General features: G+C 42.0%; 1 protein-coding gene across 11 annotated transcripts in view; it reads left to right on the top strand.

The window, feature by feature from the left end:
- Positions 1-19,674, top strand: part of TRIM2 (tripartite motif containing 2) — a 160,772-nt gene that overhangs the window by 127,588 nt on the left and 13,510 nt on the right. For all 11 annotated transcript variants that reach the window (XM_045505514.2, XM_045505513.2, XM_010968514.3 and 8 more), the window contains 3 exons: positions 277-1,000; positions 13,055-13,158; positions 13,397-13,564. In XM_045505514.2, the coding sequence (XP_045361470.1) occupies positions 277-1,000; positions 13,055-13,158; positions 13,397-13,564 (996 nt within the window). The remainder of the gene's footprint in view (positions 1-276; positions 1,001-13,054; positions 13,159-13,396; positions 13,565-19,674) is intronic.

Below are 19,674 nucleotides of genomic sequence, written 5' to 3'. Positions count from 1 at the left end.
ATAGCGATCTGTTTGCCAAGCTCTTGGTGGTAACGTTTCTGCTTGCCCCTATGAAAGACACATGACCCAAGAAATATGTGTGTGGGAGAGACGGGGGAGGGGGAGGAAAAGGGAAAGAGAAAGGACTGGGAAGGCGATTTTGGATTATGCCTTAGGACGGGGTTCACTGTGTTAAACCGAACACTGCTTGCCAGGAGCCATCTGCGCGGGCAGGTGCGGAGCGTGCGCCCTGGGAAGCGCGCACCTAGCCCGGGTTTTCTCCGGTTTTCCCCGCAGGTCCTCCAGTCGCAGCTGGACACTCTGCTCGAGGGGCAGGAGAGCATCAAGAGCTGCAGCAACTTCACGGCGCAGGCCCTCAACCATGGCACGGAGACGGAGGTGCTGCTGGTGAAGAAGCAGATGAGCGAGAAGCTGAACGAGCTGGCGGACCAGGACTTCCCGCTGCACCCGCGAGAAAACGACCAGCTGGACTTCATCGTAGAGACCGAGGGGCTCAAGAAGTCCATCCACAACCTCGGGACGATTTTAACCACCAACGCCGTCGCCTCCGAGACGGTGGCCACGGGCGAGGGGCTGCGGCAGACCATAATCGGGCAGCCCATGTCCGTTACCATAACGACCAAGGACAAAGACGGGGAGCTGTGTAAGACCGGCAACGCCTACCTCACGGCGGAACTGAGCACGCCCGACGGCAGCGTGGCGGATGGCGAGATCCTGGACAACAAGAACGGCACCTACGAGTTCCTGTACACCGTGCAGAAGGAAGGCGACTTCACCCTGTCCCTGCGGCTCTACGACCAGCACATCCGGGGCAGCCCGTTTAAGCTGAAGGTGATCCGGTCGGCCGACGTGTCCCCCACCACCGAGGGCGTGAAGAGGCGCGTGAAGTCCCCGGGCAGCGGCCATGTGAAGCAGAAGGCAGTGAAGAGACCCGCCAGCATGTACAGCACCGGAAAGCGAAAAGAGAATCCCATCGAAGACGACCTGATCTTCCGAGTGGGTAAGGAGCGGGCGGCGCTGCGCCTGAACACCGAGCTTTGCTCTGGCTAAGGGGTGACGGGACGGTGTTGCAAGTAGCAGCTTTGCAGGTCACCACTTCGGCTTAAGTGTTTTATCGGGTGAGCTCATGCAGTCTCCTTCTCCGCAGATTTTAGGATTTATTTTCCCCTCCTCCTGCCTCCTCTTCTCCCCCTTCCTCCTTCCTCCTCCGGCATCCTCCCCTGCTCTCTCCCCCACTCCTCCCTGTCTACTTCCTCTCCCTCCCTTCTCCCCTCTCTCCTCCTCCTCTCCCATTTTCTCTCCCTCTCCTCCTCCTCCTTAAAACACAAGCTCTGCGTTTTCATTATAGTAGATTAGAAACTGAAAATAAGCAAAAAAGAGAAAAATCACAGCAGTCATAATCTGGAAATTTTAAAGGAAATCTTAGCAATCTCCACCCCACCCCACCTCCCCATGGGAATGTTTTTAGAGAACTCCTGCCAAAACCCAAAGGTAGCAAGATCATTATATCAGATAACTTCATGTGTTTCTCTCGAATCTGCCAGCTCGGGCTGTAACTGTGGGCAGAGGGTCTGATGCCTCCCTGTCACCGCTTCTGCACTGGGGGTGAGGGACATGGTGCATTGCGGGTTGTGATCATGTCCAATTCTTAGAGCAGCCCTAAGAGGGGAGGGTGTATGAAAACCAAGAGAATGGAATAAGGTTGGGTGGGAGCAAGAAAGCTTGAGATGAGCCAAGAGATTTGGGGATGCAAATAGCCCTTCCTTGTCAAATGTGTTGGCTCTGATTTTTTTAAGCTGTGTATTTTCTCAATAGAAAGCAAATGAATTTAAGGAACAAATAGTTTGATAGCTCTTAAGAAAAAAGTCTGCATTTTCGTGCCTGTATCCAGCCTGCTTCTCTTTCTGCCTCTTTATCCTACGTTGCAGTATCTCTGAAAGGGTGCTGCAGGGTCTGTTAACGGACATGTGGAGAAACAATACTGTGATTCAAATAGATTGAGGAAAGCTTAGCTTAATGTGAAGGAAGCAGGGGTTTTTTTGTTTTTGTTTTTCTTACAGTACCTTTGGAAGCTGCTGCTGTGCACTGTAAGTCCCCATGGCAGGGGAGGTGTGATAACAGGCAGCACTTCCTAACTTTTCTGACCATTGAACTTTTTCCATGAAACGTCTTGGGAAAATAAGGCTCCTTGGAACATTCTTGGGCAAAAGCTGCTCTATTTATTGTTTATTATTCTATGTTATTTATTATTCTTTGGGCTGAATCTTGGTAAGGATTGTGATAGGACAAGCTATCGGTTCAGAGTGTGGAGGCCCTGGTCCACTCACTGGCTGCTTGTGCTGGGTGTGAACACAGAAGCTGTGGAGACATCAGCCCAAGCAGAGTGGGTGGGCGCCCGGAGGGTGCAGGACTGGGAGCCTCCCCAGCCTGCCACTCCGGTTCTGCTGCTTACTGACAACTTGGGCACATCTCTCAGGGCACATTCCCTGCGCTTCAGTTTCCCTGTCTGGAAAAAGAAAATACAGGAGAGAAAGTATAGCTCAGTGGTAGAGCGTGTGCTTAGCATGCATGAGATCCTGGGTTCAATCCCCAGTACCTCCACTAAAAAAAATTAAATAAGTAAACAAACCTAATTACCACCCCCTCCAAAAAAGAAGAAAAAAAAATATATATATAAGAAAAATATCTGCTTCTCAGAACTGTTTTAAGTTCCCAGCTTAATGCCTGGCCTGTAGGAGAAGCTAAATACTCAAGAAGGATTGTTTTTGCACGTGCAGTTAAGGCTCTTAGATGTCCCCTCCTCCTTTTTCTTTCAAAAATAAACCTACCTTGCTGTTCCCCATCCATCTGCATTAAGAACAAACTCAGTCTCAAATTCAGAACCCCCCTCCTCCAGCCAGGTGACCCCAGGCCACATCCCCGGGCAGGCAGCCCGGTGGAGAAAGGCCTGGATCTGGTCTGGTCCTGATTCTCCTCACCAGCCGGCAACTGGCTTGCCCTTTCTTAGCCTGCTTTCCTCCTCTGTAAAATATAGGAAATGAAATAGGACATAATTCTTTTTTTTAAATTGAAGTATAGTCAGTTTACAATGTGTATTACCTAATTCTTAAGGTTGCCGTGGGAGTACATGAGAAAGAGTTCTTATACCACGGCTGGCACTGGCCTGTGTACAGTAAGTGCTCAGTTAACGGTAGCTATTATTTTTCTGTTGTTATTATTATCAGTCATCATCCTTGCACCTGATTTTCTCCTGAGGAGAGAGGTATACCCCTTAGGGACGTTTTTTCCCCAAACTATACTGATTTTGAGGGCTCGGCTCCCACCCTCGGGGGAAGGGGGCCCACTCGTCTCCCCTCTTACCCACTGAGAACTGCAGTCATAGTGATTCACATATCTACACATTTGTAAGGAGCTTAGAACAGCACCTGGCCTACAGCACTGTGTCTGAGTTTATTCATGGAGTAAAGATCAGGTCTTAGTTTTCTAGGGCAGAAGTAACGAAATATCACAGACTGAGTGGCTTAAACAAGGAGGCTGAAAGTCCAAGATCAAGGAGGCAGCAGGGTTGGTTTCCTCTGAGGCCTCTCCTCGGCTTGCAGACAGCTGCCTTCTTGCTGCCTTTTCCTTCCATGGTCGTCCCTCTGTGCACATGCACCTCTGGCGTTTCTTCTTCTTCTTGGAAGGACACGAGTCATATTGGATTAGGGCCTCATCCTAATGGCCCCATTGAAGTTAATCACCTCTTAAAGACCTTAACTCCAAGTACAGTCACATTCTGAGGTGCTGGAGGTTGGGACTGAACTTCAGCTTAGGAATTTCGTGGAGATACAGTTCAGCTTGTCACAGATGCTGAATACCTCAGGTGTGTAAGGGCAGAAAGGGAGATAGATCTTACTGACCCATTCCTCTTTAGCTTTATGTTCTAATCCAGAGTCTAACCAAAAGACACCACCACTGTGCAATAATATAGCTCATAAAACATTTCTAGAGTGCTTACTACAGGACAGGCATTATGCTAAGAGGTGAGGAATACGGAGATGAAAGAAATGAGGTCTCCTCCCTCCAGGGACTTACAGTTTGGAGTGACAGATGTATGATCTACTAACTAATACCATGGGTTGGGAGAAGGAATTGAAACCAGACGTGAATGATGAATACAAGCCATCCAAGTCGACAGGTAGAAATGGCATCCCGGGCAGAGGGACCAATGTGAAAATCAGAGGCCAGGTGAAACGGAGTGAACACGATTGATGTGTCGGGGTGGTGGGGGTACGCATCCCATGAGAAGATGCAGGGGCAGCAGAGCTCAGAGGGGTGGAAGGTGATGGGAGCGCTGGCTGAAGGGGAGCTGGACAGATCAGTGTCAGAGCCCCTGCTTCTAGAATGCCCTCTGTGCTTTCACACCTTCATCCCTGAATCCTCTCCCCAATTTTATCCTTCCCTCAACTACCCCCTTCTCTTTTAGAATCCACAATGAATATTATTATTTATGCCTAGGTCTTATTTTCTGATAAGATTATAAATTACTTGAAGTCAAAGATGAAGTCTTTATTCATTTATAATCCCCAATAATACCCATAAGAATTCCTTGCATAAGGACTTTGCCCATTTGAGTAGGATCAAGTCACGACTTACTGCATGATTTAACTTCCTGCTCACCGCTGTCAAGTCCCAGTTTTGAGGCCCAGGGACACACAGACCAGCCAACAAAGCCCCAAGCTCGAAGGCATTTATCACCTATGTTCCCATGCATGGAACTGTGCTAGGCTAGGCAGTGTCAGACAAACAGTGCTCGCCTTCTGAGAACTTGTGTTTTCAAAAATCTATACTGTGGGCTACAAATGGGTTGAGTTTATATTAGTAATTAAAAGAGTTCAACTGTCTTTTATGGCTACACCTTTGTTTTAGGACTCTAAGCTTCTCTGTACAGTCAGGCTCTTAGGTGCATGATAATAGAACATTCATGGTTGGAACAGTCCCTCTCTGCATGTGTGGAAACCTATCACATGTAAGTCAGAATTCATTCAATTTCAAGTACGTGAGCGGGCAACTGTGGTTCTGCTGTTCCCTCAACTGGTTTCACATACTGAGCTTGAGGCCCTGATTTCATGCTTAAAGCTACTGAGTTTTCCTAAAACATGTATTAGGATTCATTCAACAACCCTAAATAATGTATGTTAATTTTGTATATTCCTAAAAGTGAATCATCACTTTCAGGCTGAAAAAAAGGATTTTCTCAGGGTGATTTTGACCCAGATTTTCACCTTCCCCACCTATTATTCGCCCTGTGGTTTAGATGTGACTCTGTTGTTTGAACACCTACTGTGTGCCTTACACTTGGCCAGGTCGTGGTAGGAAGAGAGGGATGAGATTCTGACTCTCACCTAGAGGAGGCCGCAGTCCAGAAGGGGACAGATGTAAAAAACGCCGAACATGCAGTGTGAGTCGAGGCCCGGAAGCTGGGGTGGGTGGGAGGAGGCTGGCAGGCAGCCGGGAGTTAAGGAGGCTTCCCAGAGATGACATCTAAACCTAAGCTGGCTTTGGAAGAGAAGGAGTCTGTCAGATAAGAGGGGGAATGAGGAGGTTTAGATGAAGGGAAAGACCATGAGAAACTGTGGAGTTCGAGGAACTGTAAATGATTCCATTACCTGGAGTGTTCAATGAAGTCAGATAGCAGAGAAAAGATTCTGTTTCCTTGATAAGGAGCAGAGACTTCGTTCTCTACACCTGCGTTTCCCATGAACCACTTGAATTCCTTGGGGTGCTTGATAAAAAAAAAATGAAAATTCCTGGATTCCAGACTGCCTTTACAGAATCAGAATCTGGGGGAGGGACCGGGAATCTACATTCTGCAGACTCCATGAGCTGATGCCCACGGAGGTGTGAGAACCGTCGCGGGGTGGATGATGGAGCGGCACTGAACGGTGTGAAGTATTGTGGTGACTTACTAAGATCCTGATTTGCAGAGAGCCTGGGGCGTTGTAGGGAATGTGTTGACCGTGTTTCCGGGGAAGCAGGGAGCCGCTTCTTACTGCAGTAGTCCACGTGAGCTCTTACAAGCGCCAGAACTGAAAGTGATGCCACGGCAGGAGAGAGGAAAGGGCAGGTTATCACACGCTTAGGAGGGAGAGGGCAGGACTTGATGACAGAATGGAACTTCCATCTGTTTGACTTGAATGGTGGAGGGATGTGAGGTAGAGGAGTGAGTGGTTAAGGCTGAAGACTTGGATGTAGACCCACCCTGGGTTCCGGCCCCAACACTGCCACCTTGCTATCTGTGCAATCTGGGGCGAGTTAACTTAATTTCCAGTCATCCCTCCTCCCACCCTCTGCCTCTGGAAATCACAATCTGATGATCTCTTTTTCCATGTTTATTTTTTTTAAGATTCCACATGTAAATGAGGTCATACAGTATTTGTCTTTTTCTGTCTGACTTATTTCACTTAGCATAATTCGTTCAAGATCCATTCATGTTGTCACAAATGGTAGGATTTCATCCCTTTTATGACTGGGTAATCCTGCGCGCGCGCACACACACACACACACACACACATCACAACTTCTTTATCCTTTCACTCATCTATGGGCACTTATTTTGTTTCATGTCTTGGCTGTAGTAAATAGGGCTACTCTGAACATGGGGTTGCAAGCATCTTTTCAAGTTACTGTTTTTTGTTTCCTGCAGAAAAATACCGAGAAGTGGAATAGCTCAATCATATGGTAGCTCTATTTGTAATTTTCAAAGATCCTTTATCCTATTTCCATAGTGGCGGTACCAGTTTACCATCCCACATACAGTGCACAGGAACCAACCGTCCATATCCAAGCCAGCATTTTTTATCTCTGGTCCTTTTGATGACAGCCATTCTAACAGGCATGAGGTGGTATCTTGTGGTTTTAATTTGCCTTTCCCTAATGACTAGTGATGTTGAGCATCTTTCCATGTGGCCTTTTGTGTGTCTTCTTTGGAAAAATGTCTATTTGAGTCCTTTTCCCATCTTTTAGTTGGGTTATTTGGTTTTTTGCTATTGAATTGTATGAGATTATTATGTATTTTGGATATTAACTCCTTATCATATATATGATTTGCAAGTATTTTTTTCCCATTCTGTAGATTGTCTTTTCGCATTGTTGATGGTTTTGTTTACTGACAGAAGTTTTTAGTTTGACAAGTCCCACTTGTTTATTTTTTGTTTTCCTCGCTTGTTCTTTAGGTGTTATATTAAACCAATCATTACCAAGACTCATGTGAGGGAGCTTTATTCCTGTGTTTTATTCTAGTAAGAAATAAGACCTGGAGTCAAGTCTTATACTTAAGTCTTTAATCCATTTCAAGTTAATTTTTGTCAGTGTGGGAAGACAGGGGTCATTACATTCTTTTACGTGAATATTCAATTATCCCAGCACCATTTGTTGAAGAAGCTGTCTTTTCTCCCTTTCAGTGCTCTTGGCTCTGTTGTCAAAATATTAGTTGACTACACATATTTGGATTTATTTCTAAGCTCTTGGTTCTGTTCCATTGGTCTATTTGTTTGTTTTTATGCCAGTACCGTACTGTTTTGATTACTGTAGCTTTATAGTATAGCCTGAAATCAGGACATGTGATGCCTCCTGCTTTGGTCTTCTTTCTCAGGATTTCTTTGGCTATTCAGGATCTTTGGTGGTTCCATATAAATTTTAGGACTGTTTTTCCAACTTCTGTAAAAAATGCCATCGAAATCTTGATAGGGATTGCATTGAGTCTATAGATGGCTTTGGTAGTATTGACATTTTAACAATATTCATTCTTCCAATCCATGAACACGGAAAACCTTTCCATTTATTGGTGTCTTCAATTTTTTTTAAATCAGTGTCTTGTAGTTTTTAGAGTAGAGATCTTTCAACTCCTTGGTTAAATTTATTCTTTTTTTTTTTCCAGTTTTATTGTGTAGAATTATTACAGTTCGACTGCACATACACATTATATTGCATGTAAATACATATAAACAGTATACTACACTTTTTTTAGTTTTTGTATATGTACTAATTATTGTTTCTAAGAACAGATTAGATCTTTAGCTTTTTAAACTTACATAATTATCAAAGGAATAAAGCCAACTACAAAATTTATTCTTAAGTATTTTATTGTTTTTAATGCTATTATAAATGAGAGCAATTTCTTTATTTTTCAGAAAATTCATTGTTAGTGTACAGAAACACTACTGATTTTTGTATGTTAATTTTGTATCTGCAGCTTCACTGAATTCCTTGAAATCAGCCATGATGGGAACATTTACCCAACAGAAATGGGCAAATGCTACAAATCAGAGCTCTTCCCCTAGCCCTGCAGCCCTGCCCCTCAAGAGCCAAATTCTCAGGACAGCATATAATTATCCTTAGCTTTGAAGGAATGGAGGCTCAGGAGAGCTGGGGTAGTAATCCAGGGCACCTGTGAGTCTAAAACCCCTGCATTTTCAGCTGCGTAACAATCTCTCTTCATCTAAAATATCCTTTAATTAGTATGGTTTCCCGAAGTTGAGATATTTGGTACCTCCCTCACCTGAAGACTTAACAACATGCCCACTGTGAATGAGTTCTTCTCTTACTCTAATATCATATTGGCAAAACAATCCTGAATGGGTTTAGGGAGGTAGCTTAGAGCATCTGTTGACAATTCCTTGAAGCAGGGGATTATTTTTCCCTGCACTGTCAGAGTTTGCTGATGAGAAGCCATGAGCTGATTTTGTCAGCTACTGAAGAAAACCACTGAACAAATAGGAAGTCTGAGGATGTGGGAGGGAGTGAAAGAATTACAGTTGAATTGTTTCCGATTCTGTAATTCATACCCCATACCTGAATGAGTCCTTGGAATGATGTGTTCAATGAACCACTCATTTGTACTCTAGAGTAGGGTTCTGTCTCGTGATGAAAGATGGATGTGTAAAGGCACTTAACGTGAGTTCAGTGGCTTTCCAGGAAGATGTGATATGATTTTATGCCCCTCTCCCCACCTCACCTCTGCAAATCACCACCCTTCCTCCCTAAATCTCTGAGGAAGGAGATCATGATAATTTGGCATCTGAGGTCATCATAAAGGAACGCTATCCCTACTCCTTGAGAATCTCATCCTTGGGAACTCTCCTTGCATTTCAAGTGTGAAAGGGTGCACTGTTATTTACTGTGTGCCAGGCACTGTGCTGTGTTGTAGGATTCCGCGGTAGACAGGACAGAGGTTGCCCCTGCCTTCGGGGAGCTCTCAGGATAGCGAGGGAGACAGTGAACGAGTTAAAATGGAGTTTTCTAAAAGATTTTACAGAGGAAGCATGATCCACGTGAACCCAAGGGTAATTATCCTCACTTCAAACACCTGGCATTCTAAAGTCCAATTAGAGAGAAGCAATGTGTGTATTAAAAATATATATTATGTAAAGTGTCAGGAGACCCACGTTTTATCCTTTGCTCTGTCTCTTTACTACCTTCATGATGTGTTCAGCTTCAATTTCTCATCTATATAATGGAATGATAGTATTTATCCTGCTAACCCTTGGGGTTGTTACAGGGAGTGCATGAGAGAGAATGTGTACGAAAGTGCTGTAAATATTACTGAACACTTCCTTTTCCCATGATGTAGCTGGGTTGTAATTTACTCAGTTGTTAATAATTCATTCAGGCACTCATTCATTCAGCGACTATTGTTAGGCACCTGCTTGGTTGAAGATCCTGTGTTAGACCCTGTGTTTGGCTCGATTTCATCCTCTTGTATTATCCCGTTCTAGTATCTAGATTTATTTAGCATTAATTTTCTTACGAAGTTGGATTGGAGGGAAGGAAATTTGCAGTTACTGATCTCCTATTTCAGTCCAGGGACTTATTACCTTGCTTCCGTAATCTTCCTGGAGGTGTGGGCGGGAGCACGGACGACAAGCTGATAAACATTCATTTTGTGCTATTTCATAGGCTAGTTTAAAATCTGGGGAAAACAAGTATAATTATCTCATGGAATTGTTGCCAAATGGTTTATAACTACTTTAAAAACTCACATTACTCATTTTAATAGTCAAAATGTCACCATCAAATGAAATCTTTTACATCAAAGTAGACAGGAAGATATTTGATAATTACTATATATGTTTTATGTGACATTCATATTTGTTATGGAAAAAACTAGTTTTCATTGTGTATTTAGAATACTTTGCAGAGGGTGGGGAACTTTTCTATAGATAAATAGAATTTACTAAAAGTCTTGAAGAGTAAAACATGATCCCAAATTATTTGGCTTCTGGAATTTCAGTTTATTTTATTTTGGTCCCAAGACACCTTATAAATACCTTGACTTTGGTTGGGCACTTCAGCATACTGATATGCCAGAGTTCTGCATCATTACTCAACATTAAGAATGGCTATTAAAAAGAGTCAGTATGAGTTGTCCCTCAAAAGTACGCTGGTGGATTTCCTTTCATCCTCAGGAGTAACACCGTGTTCCTGCTATGTTTAACACAAATAGAGTTTTGGGTTTTTTTTTTTTAATGATCATTAATAACTCTGACAAGACCAAAGATGCTCATCAGAATCAACAGATGTTACCAGTAATGCCAACCCCCAGCTGTTTGGCCACTGAGCCCTGTGGCTTAAAGAGAAAGATTTTTAAAAACAAATATAAAATTTCAATGGCCATGCCTGTTCCACCTAGCACTTTTAAAAGTATATAAGCAACCAGGGACTACCAGACGCGCCTCCAACCCTGAGATTTTATTTACATGGGAAGCAGCAGACTCAAGCTCTAGGTAACTTGAGACCAGGAGTAAGAGCTGGGCCAGCGCATCACCCTGGAGCTTGGTGGCGGCTGGAGAACCCGCCCCAGCCGCGTGGTCTTCCGCAGCGCAGGTGCGTTGTATTGACAGACGCTGAGCCTCTCACATTCCTTTCAAACTAGGCATAGAGTCTTCCTTCTCATTCTGAGTGGTACTGACACGCAGTTCAACTAAATGTCTTCCCAAGTTTTAAAATCATACCCCCGAATACAATTCTTTCCCGTTTCTACACTCCTTTTTTTCTTACTCCCCTCCCCAGTTTCAGTATTTCTTTCTCCTGCCTGTGGTGCATTTCCAGTTTTACATAACCAGGTCTAGAACAGCCTGGGTTTCTTAAAGCCACTTCTTTTTTGGTGTATCATCCTCTCTGGCAGGACTCTAGTGTTTTTGTTTTTGTTTTTTAGTATGTTTCTTTATATGGTCCTCAGTTTCTTTTTTTTTTTTTCTTAAGAGTTGTTTCTCTTAAAAATTTTTTGTAATTTATTATTATTGTATTATATTATTTAGGGAGGAAGGTAACTAGGTGTATTTATTTTTAGAGGAAGTGCTGGGGATTGAACCCAGAACCTCGAGCATGCTAAGCATGTGCTCTACCACTTGACCTACACCCTCCCTGCTGGTCCTCAGTTTCTAACCTTGCTAGTAACTTCTGTGCTTCTGTTTATTAAAGCTTCTGATAACTTAAGTCTTTATTTTTGAGAGACCCTGGCCTCGCCTCCAGTATCTTTTAAAAAAGTTTTTATAAACTGAGCACTTCAGAAGAATTGTTTCTTTTCCTGGAACTTCAGTTTTGCCGTACTTGTTGACCAGCTGTTACTCAGACATCAGAAGGAATAGCCAAAAAAAGTTAATACCACGCCAACGCGTACCTCCTTCGAAGGTCAACCACCCCTTTCCCTGCCTCCCACCTACAGATGCCAACACACCATTTTTAGAGCATTAGCTGATCCCACAGACTTGTGTATTTTAGGGAGTCTGTGCAGATCAAGTAGGAAGATCGTCTCCTCTGATACATCCGAAAGGAAATAGAACCGTTTGTCCCACAACGTGGAAGATGTCCTTTTGAGGATCTGGATATCAGATTTTTCTTTCCCATTAGTAAGAGATAGAGGTGGCGAGTCTTACTTGTTAGAGCCCAGGATTTCAATAAAACAACTACGGTCTGGTGAGAACGAGGTAATCTAAGATGGCTTGCACAACAGTTCTGTTCTTGATTTTATTCTGAGTTTAATTCCATCTCAGTTTTACTTTGTAAACGCAGAAACCAGCTTCAGAAGAGTCTGACTGTTCCTGATCAGAGCCCAAGCACGCGTCTGACGTTAGCCCTCGTCAGCATGTCTTTGTCTACTTTTTCCTTCAGGCGCTGCACTGATGCCTGAAAACAAACATCAAGTTGCTCTTTTGAACATAAATGAATTTAGAAAAGTGAAGCATAACTTTCTCTAACTATGAAAATGTGACTCTCCTCCCTGGTCATTTCTGAGCAGAGTTCCTTCTGTTTCCATCCGTTAGTATTTAAACGATCCTATTAAAATAAATTATAAACACTTCTTCGGAAACAAAAACAAACATCTGTAAACCCTGGCTTTTTTTTTTCCTGCCTCATCTCTTCCATAAAAGTAGCCAGTAAGGATGAGCCTGTTACTTGGATTAATTAATTTTCTTTTGCCTTTCTTATTTATTTAACCTAGAAAGTACTGTCAGGGTATCTTTTACAGGAAAGATAAACAGCTTATGGGATGCCGAGTCTTTGAAAATAATGCATAAATAGATCCAGTACATGGAAATCAGCCTGCTAGCTTTATGACATCTGTGACCTTATAAGGCTTATTAAAAGTGCTAACAGTCAAGCATCCAGGTTTCTAAGAGCTGCTGAGTGAGGGGGTGGGATTTTGGCAAAACTCTAAAATAAGGCCCTCTCTTATTACATATCCCTGATTGTAATATTAGGCTTTGTAATTGTGTCCTTGTGGAATCTAAATATATTTCAGTCATGTTAAAACATAGGTACAATTTAATAAGAGAAGATTAGTATTTGCCCCCAAAAAAAATGATCTTTCAAAGACTTTTGTTGGTCTGGAAGAGAAGTTCAGTAGAATATGGATTAGGTCATGGTTGGAGGGAGGGGGTCTTTTTTTTAAGTGTAATTTAAAAAACATTGCATCCTCAGGTTACCGTTAGAAGCCTGAATAATTCTGTTGCGGAAACTGAGAAATCGAATTCTCTCTTGCGTAATTTACTGTGGTTTTACAATCTATTTTTAGGCACTAAAGGAAGAAATAAAGGAGAATTTACAAATCTTCAAGGGGTAGCCGCATCTACAAGTGGAAAGATATTAATTGCAGACAGTAACAACCAGTGTGTGCAGGTATGGCCCTTAATGATGTACCTTTAACCACTTACATGGATACGACATATGCAGTTGCCTATTTCCCCACTTAAGATACAGGGAAAGAAAGGGAGGCTTATAATGTATGTGTGGGCTTTTCTTTGAATAGAGTTTGCATGTTCTGACCCGCAGTACTTACGACAAGTGTTCTGGCTTGTTTCTTTCTCACTGATTTCTGTGCTAATTCATATTCCAATGAATGTCATTTGTTTTACAGATTTTTTCCAACGATGGACAGTTCAAAAGTCGTTTTGGCATCCGAGGACGCTCTCCCGGGCAGCTGCAGCGGCCCACGGGAGTCGCTGTGCATCCCAGTGGGGACATAATCATTGCGGATTATGATAATAAATGGGTTAGCATCTTCTCTTCAGATGGGAAGTTTAAGGTAAGTTTAAGTTCAGTGCCACCTGGCCACTGAACAGGAGAAGGAAGGAGTAGGAAATACAAGACGAAATTGTCTTTTTTCTTTGGCTCTCTCAGATTCAATAATATATTCAACAATTTTTCATACATAAAGACATCATGACTTTGTTGCATCTAAGTTTAATGAAGCAAGGGTAATAATGCTATTGCCATAAATCTACTCATGTATGTCCTAAATGAGGCTTCATTTTATAAAGCAATTAGGCTGCTCAGTTGCTTTTTTTAAATTGTTAAACAATTTTTGTGGTATAATTTCTGTACAGTAAACTACACATATCTCAGACACACAATTTGATGAATTTTGACACATGTATACACCTATGAAACCACCACCACAATCAAGGTAGCTCACATTTCCATCACCTGGCAAGTCAGTCACTTTTTTTAATACCTTCAGATTTACCTCAATTCAATGAGAAACAACCTTTAGAAAAGGATTATTAAAAGGCAAATTGTATTTCCCCAGTTCACCTACAGGTTGTCATTTATGAAATGACTTCTGCTTTCTCAGGCCTGTGGTAGATGATGTGGGAGAAACAGAATTGTAAGCCCTGGTTCCTACCTTTTAAAAATGGACAAGCCCTGTGAGGGAAAAAGACAAATAAATACACGAGAAATGACAGAGAACAATACATGTCGGCCTTTAAACAACCACAAATTGGTACACCCTAAAACCATAGTGTTACAGTACTTAATACAAGAATTGGAAAAAAAAAAAAAAAAGAATTGGAAGGTAAAGCAAGTGGGGCCTGGCTTCCTGGAGAGAACGTGACCTGAGCTGTGCTTGGAGGAATCCTGTCATGTGACGTCCTTACTGTTACTCCCAGCACCATCTGTTCTTTCAGTAGGTCACTGATGAGGAGAGAGCCCTTGGGTGAAAAGAGAAATGTCTCCTCTAAAGTGTCATCAAAGAATATTATCACCCAGCCCATTCTCTGCATTTGTTGACCACAAGATCATGAGACACGTTGTCCTGGGTGTTTTGAAGGCCACGTGCACCATGCCGTCCATATCCCACCCCCCCCAACCCCTACCCCCCATCCAAGCTTCTCTTAGACCTGAACTTCAACTCAGACCGATCAGCCCACTGGAATCCCAGCTCTGCGCTGCGTTAACTGTTCCGCCTTGGGCAAATTCTAGGACGTCCTTGAGCCTTGTTAGCCTCATATTTCAAATCTGGGTTTAAAAAATCTGTCTTACAGGATTTGGGTAAGGATTAAATGAGATTTTATTTCTGGATTTTTTATATGCCTTCTAGGAAATAGGCACCCTAAGAAGTGTTCTTTCCCAGCGCCTTTAATCACCCTGTCCAAAATGCAAATTCTGTTTGATGAGCTACAGTTTTGGCTTCATGACCTCCAGCCAGCTCCTGGTGGTCACCCCCTCCTTGTCTAAACGTTCAGAGATGATGCTTTTCAAAATCCATTCTGGAATCCTGGAGCTTACACGACATTTGCTCTTTGCATCTCTTTTTGGAGGAATTTGCGTTTTCCGTTTAAAGTCGTTGGACCACTACCATCACCTCATCATTTTTATTAAAATGAGTTACTGACATAATTATTACCCCTCAGATCAGAGCCTGTGTTTTGTGTGGAGCAGCATCTTTTCAATGGAGGAGGATAAAAAGCTGTCCTTAATTCCAGCATATTGTACATAATTCTTCAATTGTCCTTGACTTTTTTTTTGTTCCGCTAGAAATTTGATGGCTCCATCTGACGGCCATGTACACAGAAAGTTCTGCTTTTCTGCATCTCTGACTTCCTTCCCTTCCTTTCCATTTTCATAACTGTATTTGTAGTAAGACACGCCCAAATATGACAACTTTAACGTCAATAGAATAAACACTACTCAGTGACCTCTTGAAAATACCCTTCTAGTTTGGAGACAACCCGTTTGTTCTATTTTCACACTCCAGCATGACCTATCTTTTTAAATTCAGAAACTAATACTATAGATATTGAAACAGGAGTCTTATATCTACTATATTGAAATATTTTAGATCTAATAATACATTAAAGCAAATTGAAATAGAAGTTTTATATTTAAGAGAGAAAGGCTTCCTGAATTAAGCATCTTTTCATTCAGTGGGTCAATATTCTGTATGTGATAGACTCTCTTCCTGGAAGAACTGGGTTCTGATGGCTGAGATACTGTTGGCAATAATTGGAATAAACACCAAAGAGCACTCATGCCCCCTAGAGGATTGGAGGAACAGACATGGTACAGTTTCAACATCCGTGCCTTTTTTTCATAGGTATTGATCAAAACCTGCAGGGTAAAAGGATAGCAAGTAAAAACATTTTTGCAGCTTAATGGGATTTCATCCAAGTGTGATGGCCATTATCATAAATAGAAGAAAAAATACCTATTTTCTCCTTCGGTGGGATTCAGTAAAATTAAACAGGTGCTCAGAAAGACAAACCTTTAACACCAATGTGGATTCTCTGTATTTATTCCTAATAGATCCACGGATATAATATCTTATCTCCTTTTCTTCTTTTTTTTACGCACCAGCTTCATAGCCCCAGTTTTCATTTCTCTTTGCCTCTAATTTTTTCCTTTCCATCTTCTCCTGGCTTACATCTTCCAGTCCATGTAGGAACCTTTTGTGACCCCAGAACAGGTGCACAGGCACCTGACCACCAGATTCTAAAATACTCATCTCTTCTTTTTCTTCAATTTAAGGACCTATTTGTTGAATTAAATACTTTCATTTAACTTTTCCAGTCAAGTTCTAAAATATCTTTGCTTACCGTTCCGTTTAAGATGGGGGATACATTGTCAGGCCAAATGCAGTAATTCTTATTTCACTTGGTAGAATTTAGTGCAGCTAAACTGGGGGTGATGAATGGACTGGAAGGAAAAGAGGTTTTGGGTCAACATTTAAGTTTTTTCTGTAAGACATGCACTAGCTCTCACTACCTGATAGAATGGCGGTAATCCTTTATTTTCTGTTTCTGTGCTACATAATTATCATGCACTTAGTGTTATATGACTGAGTCATTCTAAGTAACAGCTAATATTCATAATGTTAGGTAGTAATAATATTCTTGTGCTATTGATCAAATAATCGGTTTCCTCCCTTCCTTTTGATCTCTACTGACATATCTCCCATTCAGATATGAGGAGAATATATATATATTTTTGCAATCTGTTACATTAGCATCTCTGATCTCTGGGCTAGATTGCAGAATCAGAATTAAGTGAGCCAACAGATTTCCTTGCGAGAATGCCAATGTTTCCTTCCTAAATAAATGTATCTCTTGATTCTAAAGAGATCAGATCTGAATCTCAGTCCTTTATAAGCTTAAAAGAATGAAAGATCTTAAAAAGTCTGAACCTCACCGTGGGAAAGTCCCCATCCTTCTCTGCACGTATCTTCCTGTCACTATTGAGAAAGAAGATAGCCCTGCAGGTCACGTATAATATCAGGTGAACAGGGTGAGAGAAGAAGATTGTGTGTCCACCACCCGCTGTGATTGGCACTTTCCTTTATCCTTCAGAATCTGCACGACCCGGGAGCTAAATAGCATAGCTGCTGGTTTATAGATGAGAAAACTGAGGTTCAGAGTGGTGAAAGAAAGAATGAATTTTGCTCTGAAATTTGACCCTGAGTGACTGGATGAATTTTGGTGTCATAAAAGGAATTAGGAAATCAGATGCTAGTTGGGGTTTTCTTTTCTTTCTTTCTTTCTTTTTTTTTTTTTAAATGATGGATATAAAGGAGATATGTGGTTTGACACTGGTGGAATTTAACGTGATAATCTGTAAAACAGGCCTTGACTAGAGATATGGTTTTGAGAATCTTATACATCTAGTTGAAAGCTGATGCCATAGCATAAGTGAGATTTTAGAAGAAATGCATAGAGTTATGCTGTCCAATGTGGTAGCCACTGGACACGTGTGGGTACTAAGGTCTTGAAATGGGGCTGGTCTGAATTGAGATGTGCTGTGTGTGGGAAATACACACTGAATTCCAAAGTCTTGATCCCCCAAAAGAGTGTAAAATAGTTCATTAATAATTTTTATATTCCATGTTGAAATGGTAACTTTTGAATACATTGGGTTAAATAAATAATAAAAATTAATTTTCCCTGCTTCTTTTCCCCTTTTTTTTTTTTTTTGATGTGGCTACTAGAAAATTTTAAGTTACATGTGTAGCTCATGTTATGTCTCTCTTAGACAGCACTAAGAGAGGGAAAGTAAGAAGACTAAAACAGAACCTTTGAGAATGTAATTTGGGGGGAATTTAAATTTTTAAGTTAAAAAAGGAATACCATGCAAATAGATTGTTCAAATAAGCCTGCAGACGAATATGAAATGAAAATTAAGGGGTTTTCCTACCACCACTTTCTAAAATAGAGACATTATTTTGTTTCTCACTTTCTCTTCTGGGAGTATGTGTACATGTATAAACACATTTAGTACTGGTGGGCTCAGACTGCTCACGGTTCTGCACCTTGCTTTGTTCAATGACGTCTCTGAAGGTCTTTCACAGAACACAGAGAGATCCACTTCCCCCTGACATTTTTCAGCCTGGAGCTGGGAAGACTGTGGTCCTTACCATCCCCATCACCCACCGTGTCCTCTTTCCCCCTGCTCCCTTGTCTACATGACCTGTCTCATTAGGTTATTGTTCCACTTGGCTTCTGACATGGCCTATTGAATTCTCCCAAATCCACCAGATAGAACTGTTGATACCAGGCACTTTAAAAAAGGCACAGTAGACAGTGGAACTGAGCTGTCCTGGAGGGTAAACACTGTGTCCTACTCGTCCCTGTCTACCCAGTGCCACAGAGTGGGTGCTCAGTCAGTGTTTGTAAAATTAGTAAGTAAATGGGTGAATGAATAAAGTACTTCTTTATACGTACGCTAGAAAATGGAGCTATAAAAGTAAAGGTATAGCACGTACATCTTGTGGCAAACAGGCATTTTGCCACTATATATATATACACACTATAGTCTACTTAGAAAACTCAGTGAGATTTTAAATGCATATGGTATAGGTTTACAAGAAATCTAATGCTTTTCTCCCATTCTAAAATACTGTGAAAACTGGAACCATTTAGTCATAATGAGGGCCCTGTAAAAATGCTAGACTTTGTAAGTTAATAATACTGCACAAATGTTTGTCGAGTCCCTGTTAGGCACCAGGAAGTGTGCTAGGCTCTGAGCACACAGTGCTGGATAAAACAGATGTGATGCCCACCCATGTGGAATTTAATTCTAGTGAAGTTCAGTGGCAGGTGCCTGGCAATTTCAATATCAGTTAAGACATAGAATGATGACAATGACTGCTTCCCTTTAACAGCTGCTTAACATGTGCTCTGCTCTGCATGTGCTTTACCTACTTTATTTTATTTAATACATATTCCAGATACACCATTAGAAGTTACTGAGATTTTTAATATATAAGAAATCTGAAGCTTAAGGAAATAAATCCATCCGTGCTGTTTTGGGTGTGTCCAGAGCAAGTGACAGGGGCAGGATGGTCTTCCTTCTCCTAATCCAGTCATCTTTTGCTACACCATGTTGCCTCTTTACTGTGACCCCGGTTAAGGAGATTCTAGAACTTTTTTGGTGGTGATCCTGATAACATAAAAAATGGGGCAAGAGGATGGCCATGTGCTAGGTCCCTGGCGAGTCCCTGGGACACATCCCATCAAATGAGGGTCCTTGACTTTGCACAGGAAAGAATTCGAGAGTGAGCCACAGTTGAGTAAAAGGAGATTTATTCAGAGAGATTCACAAGAGGCCATGAGGCATGGAGGTGGTTAAAACAAAAGTAGATACACACTCCATACACAGAGTGTGGGCTATCTGAACAGGCAAAAGAAAAGGCTGCAACGTGTGGGATTGTTAGTTTTAAGAGCTCGGTCATTTCTTATGCTGACAAGTGGGAGGATTATTCCAACTACTTTGGGGAAGGGGCTGGGATCCCCAGGAACTGAGCCACCACCCACTTTTTGACCTTTTATGGTCAGCCTCAGAACTGTCATGGCGCCTGTGGGAGTGCCATTCACCATGTTAATGCATTACAATGAGCGTATAATGAAGCTCAAGGTCTACTGG

Source organism: Camelus bactrianus, chromosome 2, assembly GCF_048773025.1.
Source record: "Camelus bactrianus isolate YW-2024 breed Bactrian camel chromosome 2, ASM4877302v1, whole genome shotgun sequence".
Lineage (NCBI taxonomy): Eukaryota > Metazoa > Chordata > Mammalia > Artiodactyla > Camelidae > Camelus > Camelus bactrianus.
This window is presented reverse-complemented; position numbering and strand designations above follow the sequence as displayed.